Raw genomic sequence first — 13,219 nt, 5'->3', positions numbered from 1 at the left:
AATAATCCGTGAGGTGATTTGGGGTCAAAGGGTATTCCTGCTTTATGTAATCATGCTCACTATAATCTGCAGTGATAGACGCCCTAAAGCCAATCCATCCCCACCGAGATTAGACCAACCACGATGAGTGAATAATTGGCGGGAAAAAAACTACAGAGTTAGCATTTTCGGTTAAAAGCAAAAACATATGAAGAGAAATTGCAGCATTTTAAAGTAAAACAATCTACTGTAGGTAAATGCCAGAGAATCAAAGGGAACGTCAGAGGAGCATTTAGTGGAGAACTCATTTATTTGAATGGAACACTGACTGATGGTGGTATACTGAGAGACAAGAATCTATGAGTTGCATAACTAGAGTGCGCACACACACTGTACAGCAGTACTCACCAGTTGAACTCATTGTAGTCATTGTGTGCCTCCCACCAGAAGTAGAACCAGACCAGGAGCAGAGAGAAGGTGAAGAAGAGGATGAGAGACCACAGGAACTCCCACTGGCAAACAAACACACAGGAACCATTATTACCTTTACCACAGTATCATTAGTCAGATACCATCAGATTAACATAAAGCACTTTGGCCAGTGTTGTGTTGAAACATTGGAATACTATTGGTGCATTCATAGTATTACTTCCTTGGATTGCAAGTGAGCAAATGGCTGATTAGAAAGTCCTTTGCCCACACCAGAATGGCATACCACTTAACATTACCCCCATACGTCAACCTCGCTATAAACACTGACAACAGAAATGCAAGCAACAACAGTCTCCTAAAAGTCTAGCAGAGTAGTCATTGGGCAATCTGCCCTAATCCAGCAAAAGTGAGAGCCTATAGACTATAATTGGGATGTAGAGAGACTGATGATGATGCAGCCAAGGCTGGCACACAGACTGATGGCTCAAACCTGGAGTCATGACAAATATTTGAAAACACAATTTATTAGCTGCATCAGAATAAGGTGGTAAACCACAAACGAGGAACGGTCTGGAAAACAAGTCAACACAATAATGCTCATGGTTTATAGTGAATGTAATGTCAATAATGTTCATAAATAATTTCACACTCCCACTTTGTGTTGGCATTCACAAAGCCTGCATTACCAAAGACGAGACAACATTCATACCGCTTTACAAGTGATTGAAAAGAGAGAACCACATGTCTGGTATCAGTTGCGGTAGAGGCAGTATGCAGTAAACATTCATGCAGAAACTGTCATAGGGCCATATTGTCTCAGTAAAAAAGCAGAGGGACTCGAAGCTCCCAAACCACTGTCCTCATCAAGTAATTACTCACATTAACTTAATAGCCAATGAGGCCATGAGCCGATTAGTGGTCAGCTGTGTTTAGCCTTCCAATGCCACCGCAAGCTGTAATAAGAGCTCTAATAAAGAGATAGAATGTTCGCACGCTGACATGCACACGACTTGGATGACAAAGCACAAAAAGTTAGCTTTTCAAACTTCTCCAGACAGTCAAGACCTTTTTGGCCCATCTATTTAAAAGTAAAAATATCACTCCTCGCTCAGACAGAAATGTAACAGTTAAGACCACCACATAAATAAAGAACAGAACTGCCCAAAATGTTCCTTATAATTAATTAAACTTTGATGTGATAACCCCTGCTCCTACTGAGAATTGGACTCTACAACGACAGCACGACTGGCTGCTCCTCACACTGTATTTGCATACCAGCCCACAAATTAGCACACAATAAAATCAGGCTTACTCACAGAGCCCGGAGGACTCGAGAACGCTTAGATAGAAATGTATGAATAGAACTGACATGACAGTCTGTTTTGCAAAATAACAAGTTGTTCCAGCTCTATACATTACATTTCTATCTGCAATAACGTTCTTACATAGCACCATTCAAAATACGCCCCGGTTGACCCTGTATTTAGCCTTGCTGTGATAGGAGATAAAGGTGATATGAGAGCACAAACAAAGCTGTTTGGACGTTCACCTTAGATGACTGTTCCATGGAGGGCATCGGCTGGCAGTGGCACAGGATGTAAGCCAGAGCCAGGTCTAATGGCTGGGTGGTGACAGATACCAGCCTGAGCCCTTTGTATACCTTCTGCCCTCCACTCTGACTGTCTCCCTGGGCACAGGAGAGGAGAGCCTAATGTGCTTATGTGGAGTTGTGGACAGGCCAAACAGCAGTTAAACTATGGGGACACTAAAGCACATGTTTGAGATGGTATGAGGATTATTACATACTAAAGTTGTTGATTTGGGGCAGGGATTGGGAATATAGTAGTATGAGGAAAGGAAGCCTGTGGGCGATTTGGATGTGGCGATTCTTTTCAGCCATCAATCTCATCCAGATAAGGAATTAAAGTCATGAAAACATTTGTTTATTATAATAAAGACCGTACTAAGAAAATCACTCCCTTTCAGAAATCATAGTAATACAGACCCCAGAATGGTTACCATAGGGATAGTTTTACATGGTTACACTTCCAAGTCTCGTATTTGGTTAAAGATTACAATTCACCCCCCCCCCCCCCTCCTCCTCTCCCCTGTAACTATCCCCCAGGTTGTTGCTGTAAATGAGATTATGTTCTGTCAACTTACCTGGTAAAAAAATAAACCATTTATTATAATAATAAGTCACCGCAATGTGAGAAAGCCAGACGTCAAGGTAACCAGAGGGTTAACCCTATGGCAGGTTGGGGTCTGACTGGCAGCCCTGCTCATTGATACAACTGCTCTGGCACTGTCCCCCTGTCTTTTAATGACTACCCAGAAACACCTGGGAGAGGGACACCTTGAGGGCATGTGAGGGGACATTGTTCACCTGCTGAGATCAAGATGGATTACAGAGGTGACACCCCTGGGAGAGAAGGGATTGGATGGTCTATTAGTAGGTAATGTTTGGACAACAATGAGACTAAATGTTTGGGATCATTTTAAAGTGGCTGCTTGGGCTATGCTTGGGAGCTAATCGAGTTGCCAAGCCAGTTGTGTGAGTGGCAAATATTGCATACAATGTGCAATTCAAATCTCAAAGCTAATATTTGTACATGTTATGGGCATATTTAGGCTGGCTGCCACATTTATTCCTTAAATTAATATTCAGCCAAGCCTGTGTCATGTACAGTATGTGTATAACATGTGTGTAACATTAATCCTGTCATTGTTCTTCTCTGCTGTTGTTTAGGAGCGGATCAAACCAGAGCACTCTGGCATGATACAGCCTGCCTGACCTATGATGACATCACATTCTGCACGGCTTGCTTTAGTTAGGGTGGAACATACGCCTTCAGGGCAGGGCCGACACCATAGCATTAAAAACTAGTGTCAAAACAAGGAACCAACTTAAAGTGTACAGAGCGTAATACATCTAGTAGTCTGTTGAATCATACTGTATGATGAATTTCCATTCAAAATGGGGGACATGAGTGAGGGATGCAACCTTTTTGTATTATTTCCCACAAGACATGTGTCCAAGCGAGGATAAATGGTTAACGTATTTAATGGGTCTGAGGGGAAATAAAGGTTTTATATTGTATTGAGAGGTTTAAGCCCAGCAGAGCCGACTCATTCATCCTCGTACTCTCCTAGTAGGAGCGGGGAGAGCAAATGACTTTCCTCTACTGGGGAGATATTTTTGGGGAAATGCCATGAAACTTGCTGTGCTGCTTGGCTGAAGGGCACTAGGCAGGCAGGCAGCTGAATTAAGATGGAATACATCATAGCCTAAGCCTCATTGACCAACAGAGGCTAAAAATAGACGGATAAAAAGGATCAGGGGATAATTATCTTCTGTGGAACCGTAAACACTAGAATTACTGCAAAAAAAATCTAACAGAGGATCCTCCACTGTCACTCAATCAAAAAATGAGATTCCAGAAATATCATCCATTCAAAAAGAGCTCTACACTACATTACAGAAGCTTTCTTCTGATCAGTTTAGGTAAAAACGCCGTTAGTTTTGGTGAAGCAAAATATTTGTAGGTCTAAAGTAGAGGTCGACCGATTATGATTTTTCAACGCCGATACCGATTATTGGACCCCAAAAAAAGCAGATACCGATTAAATTGGCCGATGTTATATTTTATTTATTTGTAATAATGACAATTACAACAATACGGAATTAACACTTATTTTAACTTAATACATCAATAAAATCAATTTAGCCTCAAATAAATAATGTAACCTGTTCAATTTGTTTTAAATAATGCAAAAACAAAGTGTTGGAGAAGAAAGTAAAAGTGCAATATGTGCCATGTAAATAAGCTAATGTTTAAGTTCCTTGCTCAGAACATGAGAACATATGAAAGCTGGTGGTTCCTTTTAACATGACACTTCAATATTCCAAGGAAAGAGGTTTTAAGTTGTAGTTATTATAGGACTATTTCTCTCTATACCATTTGTATTTCATAAACTCCACAAAAGCCAAGGGGAACAACTACTTCAAGGTATCAGAGCGAGTGACGTCACCAATTGAACCGCTATTAGCGTGCACCCCGCTAACTAGCTAGCAATTTCACATCGGTTACACCAGACTAATCTCGGGAGATGATAGGCTTGAAGTCATATACAGCTCAATGCTTGAAGCACAGCGAAGAGCTGCTGGCAAATGCACGAAAATGCTTACAAGCAAGCTGCTGCCTACCACCGCTCAGTCAGACTGCTCTATCAAATATCAAATCATAGACTTATTTATAACATAATAACACAAAAATACAAGCCTTATGTCATTAATATGGTCAAATCCGGAAACTATCATTTCGAAAACAAAACGTTTATTCTTTGTGAAATACGGAACAGTTCCGTATTTTATCTAACGGGTGGCATCCATAAGTCTAAATATTCCTGTTACATTGCACAACCTTCAATGTTATGTCATAATTATGTAAAAGTCTGGCAAATTAGTTTGCAACGAGCCAGGCGGAACTGTTGCATATACCCTGACTCTGCGTGCAATGAACACAAGAGAAGTGACAGTTTCCCTAGTTTAATATTGCCTGCTAACCTGGATTTCTTTTAACTAAATATGCAGGTTTAAAAATATATACTTGTGTATTGATTTTAAGAAAGGCGTTGATGTTCATGGTTTGGTACACATTGGTGCATCGACAGTGCTTTTTTTGCGAATGCGCTTGAGAAGTAGGCAATCCAATTCCCTTCCTACCTGCTAGCTCCAAGGCTAGCAGGGTATTCTCCACTATTCTCCAGCGGCGCCATCTAAACAGCCAGCAGTCAGGAGAGTAGTGTATTATGATTCAATAGACTTCTCTCGTGGGGTCACTTCTTCTCATTACCTCCCAGTACCAAAGTCATTATAGAAGCTGCCACTGCCCCATGCCTGCTTGGAGTCCAGGCTACTATAGTGTCATTATGACTATAGATGGACCTACCAAGAATTTGGCTGCATGGAAAACATTGATCAAGCACACCCACACCTAGCATGGCACACAGCACAATCCACCTTCACTGCAGGTCAGCAAGCAAGAGTCCTCCCACAACACAATCATCAAAAAAATATATCACAGGCAGGGAAATTATAATGAATGCTGCTAGACTAGAGCTTCCACATCAGTGGTGGTTGGGAACGTTTAAGATGAGGGAGGACAATTATTTCATGAACATGGCCTTATTTCTATTACAGCACATTGGATGACTGACATACATATTCCATTCACCCAGTTTAACATTGATACAACCTAGCCTATGACTTCAACATCTCTCTACACCCATCCTGAGGCTGATACAACCTAACCTATGACATCAACATAGGTGTCTCCCTCCATCTCTCTCATTTGGCACATTCCAGATAATTATATGAGAACACACTTTGGACCGTAGTGTTAAGTGGTGAAGTGCGTTTTAATACAGGACTGGACAGATGCATAGTTTTGATGTACAGAAATTAACCAGAGCATTATTCTATGAGAATGAGGAGTGTGTGAATGCTAGAACGAATTGGTTCTCTAGGATAGAACACTCTTGACACATTTATATGGAGACTTACATAGATATTTGCAAGTGTGCCTTGTGGCATGTGCTATCGTGTATGTGATGAGTAATGGGTGGGTTACTCCTCACGCCTCTCATCTTCCTTGCACAGCATTGCCAGGTGAAATAAGTGTCATTCAAAGTGTTCCGTAAGTGCATTCAATAAGCATCATGGAACCTACACAATTTGGGATTTTGTATTTGAATTGAAGGATTGGATACCATTTAGTCTGAGGACTGTTGATGTGCATAAGTAGTATTTCTGTGGATCGAGTTTATGTATGTGCGTACATGTGAAACAGTGGAGGCTTCTCAGAGGAAGGGGAGAACCAAAAGTTATTATTTTTTAGATAAAACTACACATAATATATACACGTCAGCAACTAATTTATTAAAGCACACTGTTTTCCAATGAAGGTCTACAGTACCCTCAACAGCCGTCTGTAGGGTAGCACCATGGTGTAACTGGAGGACAGCTAGCTTCTGTCCTACTATGGGTACATTGACTTCAATAGAAAACCTAGGAGGCTCACCCCCTTCCATAGACTTGCACAGTCATTATGAAAGGTTGGAGGATATCTTCCAACCTATCAGTGCTCTTGCAGAATGAACTGACATGTCCACCCAATCAAAGGATCAGAGAATGAATCTAGTACCGAAAGCATAAGCTACAGCTAGCTGAGTGAGTGAGTGAGAGATGGGGCTAGAGAGTGCGCCAGCCGCAGAGAGAGGGACAGACCACACAGACCCACCCTTTCCTCAGGCAGTGGTCTGCCCCAGTCTCTCCACCGGTCTCCTTGTTGCCCTGGCTGGGTGTCCTGGACTAGACCAGCAGCTGGTGGGGGTTGTCACTGAATGTCCCACAGCTCCTCGCAGCCCAAATCCCTTCACAATTCCTGCTGCTGTAGAAAATCACTAGTGTTTCCCCACCCAGCCCAGGCCCACCTATCAGACCAACAGCATTACCCTGAGAAGACCAGGGTTAGTGTTCCTGCCCTCTGATCCTCCATCCTCTCTCCAGTAATGGCATAACTGTCAGGAGCACCAACAGGCATTGGCTTCACTTACTACAGAACAGAACGACCTCTTCAGCTCTGTGGAGCTGCTGACCTCATAGCTACAAATAATATGATACAATAATGCCCTAGAGATTTTGCTCTTGCCTGGTCTTGGTCAGCTCTTGATTTGAAACAGCATGTTGTGTTGTCCTTGGACGCTCATATCTGAAGAGTTGAAAAGTTCAGGAAAACATTGGAGACCTTGGTAACCTCACGGACTGGCTGAACTCACTGAACACTAGCAGAGAGGAGAGAATACAGCCTCTGATAAAAATCACACTGAATGTGGTAAGAGACACACACTACCGCTGAAAGTATGTTCTCTCTCGTTAGCCTTTTGGACATATCTTCTAGAAGGTAGCCTACACTTCCACCAACCAACAACAAAAGCTATATGATTATTGTAAACAAAATGAAAAACAGGGCTTCAAATATTCTCTTGAAGTTTGAATCCAACTTTTTTTTTAAAACACAAACCCATAGAATGTCTTTACACTAACAGTGCCAAGAGCTGGTGACAAGTACTTAACTAATGAGAACCATCCATGTATAATTGGTGTCATATCAATCTTTCATTGTTTAGCTCTACACACAGAAAGGATATGACAAGGCATTAGCCATATGGTTTATGACAACAGAAAACCACCTAATAGGCTAGTCTATAAAGGAACAAACAGAGCTAGTTTGGCAGCCAGGCCTGGCTGTTGTTTATGTTGTTGGAAGTGCTGTACAGACTTTAATAACACGTCTACATGGTATAATTCCCCTCAAAATAGTCAGCAATTATAGTGTGTAAACAGTCCCCTCCTGTCGCTGTGAAACTAGCGAACTCCCAGAGAATCTGAGTAGAGTAGACAGACAGCCGGAGAGGGATTAAATCCGACAGACAGAACACATTTCCCTTTGGAGAGACAGGATTCAGGAAGATTAGGCTATTCCCCTCACCCAATATTAGAGGACATGTTTGAATGTCAGCACTCCTGGAAGTGCAGACTGACTGAAAGGTTCATAGATCTGATTATTGAGCTATGGCGACGGGTAGACAAGGTTACCAGTAAATTTGTTTTAAAAGACAGTTGATCATGACCTCCAACATAGGGTATTCATGCATATGCTTAACTGAAAGTCTTCTATGAACATGAATATAGAGACATCCTCCTAAACGTTTGTTAACTTGTGTCTCTAACTTCTACAGCTCTGACATACAGAGGTGTTGAAGCTTTTGACCTTTCATTCTGTAGGGAACTAAAAAAGTAATGGAAGACAAGAGTTAGCAGGGGAGTGAAATTCATAATTGACATTCTGCTCAGAGAATGTTTCCTCCATGATGTTGGCTGAATGTTCTCTGCCATATTAGACACCTGGTTTTCTGGTGTAGTGCAGTCTGTAGCTGTGAGGTAAAACAGTGATGGTGGCTGAATGTTCTCTGCCATATTAGACACCTGGTTTTCTGGTGTAGTGCAGTCTTTAGCTGTGAGGTAAAACAGTGATGGTGGCTGAATGTTCTCTGCCATATTAGACACCTGGTTTTCTGGTGTAGTGCAGTCTTTAGCTGTGAGGTAAAACAGTGATGGTGGCTGAATGTTCTCTGCCATATTAGACACCTGGTTTTCTGTGTAGTGCAGTCTTTAGCTGTGAGGTAAAACAGTGATGGTGGCTGAATGTTCTCTGCCATATTAGACACCTGGTTTTCTGGTGTAGTGCAGTCTTTAGCTGTGAGGTAAAACAGTGATGGTGGCTGAATGTTCTCTGCCATATTAGACACCTGGTTTTCTAGTGTAGTGCAGTCTTTAGCTGTGAGGTAAAACAGTGCTGTTGGCTGAATGTTCTCTGCCATACTAGACACCTGGTTTTCTAGTGTAGTGCAGTCTTTAGCTGTGAGGTAAAACAGTGCTGTTGGCTGAATGTTCTCTGCCATATTAGACACCTGGTTTTCTAGTGTAGTGCAGTCTTTAGCTGTGAGGTAAAACAGTGCTGTTGGCTGAATGTTCTCTGCCATATTAGACACCTGGTTTTCTAGTGTAGTGCAGTCTTTAGCTGTGAGGTAAAACAGTGATGGTGGTGAGTGATTTGAAAACAGAATTTCCATTTCACATGTCCCTGTAAGTCATTTGACAGACCAATGCCACAGAATGATGCTCAATCCTACTTCTAGGCGCATTGTGCTCCAGGTAAAGACTGGCTAAATGGAAGAACTCAATTATTACCGAGGCCAGATCACCTTGCAGTGCCAGTGACGTGGGCTGCCTTTTTACAAACTGCTCTAAAACAGAGGCAGGTTCACAAAGAGGGAGGCTCAGGCAAACTGGCCTGTTCATTATCCGTCTCTGAGAGGAGAGACAACAGCAACCACTTCTATTCTGTTCTGAATTGGGGCATTATGAAGGGAGTGCATGTCACAGTAAGACCTGTGGTTTCTCATGGTCATGGTTCAGTGATGCTGCCCGTCAGGTTCAACACATCACATCATGTAACTGATACCATGTTTTGATTACCAACACTGATTGGGCACTTTGGTCATTCAAGATGCATCTAAAATATGACGTCATCTGACCTGGCAGTGCTGGCACACAAACAGGCAATCTCCCAATCTAAGATGACTATAGGCCTCCAATACAAGGCAGCACAGCAGCCATAGTTAGAGATATTTCGGGATTGAGGCAATGAGGCCCTTGATCTACTTCCCCAGAGTCATATGAACTTGTAGATAGCATTTTTATGGCCCTGTGTCCAGTATGAAGGATGTTAGAGGTAGCATTAGCACAATGACTGGAAGTCTATGGGTATTTGCTAGCCTGTTAGCAATTGCGCTATTTATTTTTAGAGACATGAAAATCTGACTGTGGGAAGTAGATAAAGGGCCTTATTGCCAAAATCCCAAAGTTTCCTTTAACTTCATCCTTATACGCTGTGTTCATTTGAAAGAGAACAAAATGGTGACAATGGAAAGGGCTGTGTGTGTGACTGTGCATCGGTCTACCCAGTGGGACATAATTGTATTCGATGTTGGCCTGGACGTCAGTCCATCTCTGCAGAGACCCTTTGGTGCTGTAGCCCGAGGGCCTCGGCTGTTGGAGCTGCATAAAACAGACATCCAATTTAACTGATTTTTTACTGGTAGATTTCCATCACAGACAGAGTTTTTCTTCATGCTTAGTTAGTAGCATTCAAATGTACAGTACTTCAATAATCGGCTTGTGGGCAGACCCAGAAAAATAAGCTACTGAAACATGGCATAGTGGGGGTGGGAGGTTGGGATGCAGATTCTGGCAGAGGGGGATACTGGCAAAGACTCAGTAGCACCATGGAAGGTCCAATATAATCCTGTGGTACTGTGCATAGACAGGCTGCTGATTGTCCAATTCTCCCCCAGTGGGTCAAAGCACCCACCACACATGGCCAAGGCTGTATGCACACACACACACTAACTTTGCAGTACCATAGCTATCCGTCTCAGAGACAGGAAACAGACACAGAATCCTATTCCCATCGAAGAATGACAACAACCATATAAACTGTTGTTTCTCTGTGCTGATTTTCTTGTCATGTGGCCTTAGTCCAGTTAAATATGAATGTGTTCCGTCTATCGGAAGGTTTAAAGAACTGCAGCATTCCCTTCCTGAGGGCAAACAGGGTAGGAATGAAAAGGTCCAAACGCATAGCTCATCCATCCACCTTTCGGCAGAGCCTGCAAGTAAAGCTCACCGGATGAGAGCTTGTTCCTACGAATAGAAAAAGGGTACTTGGATATATTTTTGTTTGAAGTGAATGAGAGTTGTAGGATGACACTGCAATCCATGTTATGATGTGTCAAATTGTATGCAAATACCCCTGAGGGAATGGCGCGTTTTCCCTTTCTCTCTCCCCATATGGATCTTTCCAAGCCTTATATCACATTTATGAGCCATATAAAACATGTATGGTACATTATATTTCACACACATTTCAGCCCCCTCAGCTCTGTCTCCATGTCCCAGGCTAGCTAAGTGATGGACTATCGTGGTCGTCCCAGGCTAGCTAAGTGATGGACTATCGTGGTCGTCCCAGGCTAGCTAAGTGATGGACTATCGTGGTCGTCCCAGGCTAGCTAAGTGGACTATCGGACTAGGCTAGCTAAGTGATGGACTATCGTGGTCCCAGGCTAGCTAAGTGATGGACTATCGTGGTCGTCCCAGGCTAGCTAAGTGATGGACTATCGTGGTCGTCCCAGGCTAGCTAAGTGATGGACTATCGTGGTCCAGACCCCATGCTCTCTCTAAATTACTTATCATGCGGTACTAAATCACTGACAGACAGACCTGGGTTGCATAGCATTACAGAAAACCCACTTAGACAAATAAAGTCTGATGAAAGTGACCAAGGGGAGGTTGTGAATGCTTAATAAAAAAAATCTAATACTACTATCTGCAGCACTTACAGGCTTAAAAGACAGTACCAAGGTCAAAGACACCTTAAGTGAGAGCACAAGGACATGCTATTAGGGATGGGCTGCAAGGTTATCTGGTAAGAGATAGGCCTACATGGCTCTTTATAAATACAGCTTAAAAGAAAGGGTTATTGTAGGGTAAGGGAAGGCATGGGAGAGGATTACTACCCACATGCACTGCACACTCACACACCAAATTCAAGTGTTTTTAATTAATAGAGAGATACAAGATGAAGTGTGGCACTTTAATCCTGCAGTGGAATTGCACAGAAAAATAAACTGTCCGGTACCATTCAATAACACTCGATCCCTTCAACCAACAGACATTTGGGCCATAACAGACCTTCCAGAAATAACTACCATATATAGATACACCATGTCCATTATGGTAATTTAGGTACGAACATAAGGTCTGCTGGGCAGAACTCACCTTGGTGGTGTCATCATGTGAGCGCTGGTACCGTTTCCAGCGGCATCCATAGATCCCTGTGAGACATGACAAACACAGCTGCCTCTCATAGACCTGCAGGGGTTGGTGCTTCACCATGCTCCTTCAGTCCTGGCACACCTCCAGACCACTAACATCCCATTGACCAAACTGGAGCCTGCCTGGGAGCGGAACAAGGAAACAGAAACATCAGTATTGGCTTCAATACATTCTACAAGGAAATATTGTATCCATTAGGACATGACAGGTGTATGGGTGACTGTTGTAGTATTTCACTGAGGTGACATTTGAATACCAACAGTCAGCAAGAGAGGAAATTTGAATATCAACATGCCACACGCATATCTACACATTTTAATACCAACATATTGCACTGAACTAGAAAGTCAAGAAAGTGGTCGTTGAATTAGAATAGATTGAACCATTATCTCACAGTAATTCATTATGGCAGATTAATTTCACTACCCTTAGGGAGAAAAATCAGCCTACAATTTGAACATTGCTAAACTTCGATTGAACAATTCCCCCAGAATATGAGAGCCTTCTTGATGGATATTTTAGTATCTTTAGTTAAAAGCCTATCATCAAAGCATAAAAAACATGTTACAATTTAAGTACTTCAGTAAAATAGAACACAGAATAAAGGGACAGACTGCCATGTGGCACATGCCACTGGGCTGGTCCATTTTTAGTCTAGTGGGCCTGTCTAACTTGGTTTTATTGCGCAAACTGATAATTATCTGGCTGGTAATGGAGGCCTCAAGGGGGGGGGGGGTTGGTGTTTTAGAAATGCCAGGGCCAAATTCTGGTCCCAGTCCGCCCCTGCACAGTACAATGACAAGCACCTTCGGTGCTTTGATGCTAAGCCACAAATTTGAATTGCCATTGTCAAGCCCTGTTTCCAATGACAACTGTGACTGTCTCCCGTGGCTTCCATCGATACAAGGTCAGAGCTAAATTACAATCTAATTGAAAGGACTAGGTGCAGAGTGTCTATTGAACATTACATTAAACTACAATGACGTTGAATTTGTTGAATATTTTTATTTTTTTATTTTACCTTTATTTAACCAGGCAAGTCAGTTAAGAACAAATTCTTATTTTCAATGACAGCCTAGGAACAGTGGGTTAACTGCCTGTTCAGGGGCAGAACGACAGATTTGTACCTTGTCAGCTCAGGGGTTTGAACTTGCAACCTTCCAGTTACTAGCCCAACACTCTAACCACTAGGCTACCCTGCCGCCCCAATATCCCTTTACTCTCAGAGGATCACAGCCTGGCTGGGTTCTACGGCAGAGTAGAGGGCACCAGGACTTTTTCGAATGT

General features: G+C 42.5%; 1 protein-coding gene across 3 annotated transcripts in view; it reads right to left on the bottom strand.

Moving 5' to 3' along the window:
* LOC135553077 (glycerophosphodiester phosphodiesterase domain-containing protein 5-like) overlaps positions 1-13,219 on the bottom strand; it is a 72,511-nt gene that overhangs the window by 35,799 nt on the left and 23,493 nt on the right. For all 3 annotated transcript variants that reach the window (XR_010457550.1, XM_064985169.1, XM_064985170.1), the window contains exons 2-3: positions 11,876-12,054; positions 388-491 (exon numbers count right to left, since the gene is read on the bottom strand). Coding sequence is in view for 2 of the 3 variants with exons in the window: in XM_064985169.1 (XP_064841241.1) it covers positions 388-491; positions 11,876-11,992 (221 nt within the window). In the remaining variant the exon portion in view is untranslated. The remainder of the gene's footprint in view (positions 1-387; positions 492-11,875; positions 12,055-13,219) is intronic.

The sequence above is a fragment of the Oncorhynchus masou genome, chromosome 13 (genome assembly GCF_036934945.1).
Source record: "Oncorhynchus masou masou isolate Uvic2021 chromosome 13, UVic_Omas_1.1, whole genome shotgun sequence".
Taxonomy (NCBI): Eukaryota; Metazoa; Chordata; class Actinopteri; order Salmoniformes; family Salmonidae; genus Oncorhynchus; species Oncorhynchus masou.
This window is presented reverse-complemented; position numbering and strand designations above follow the sequence as displayed.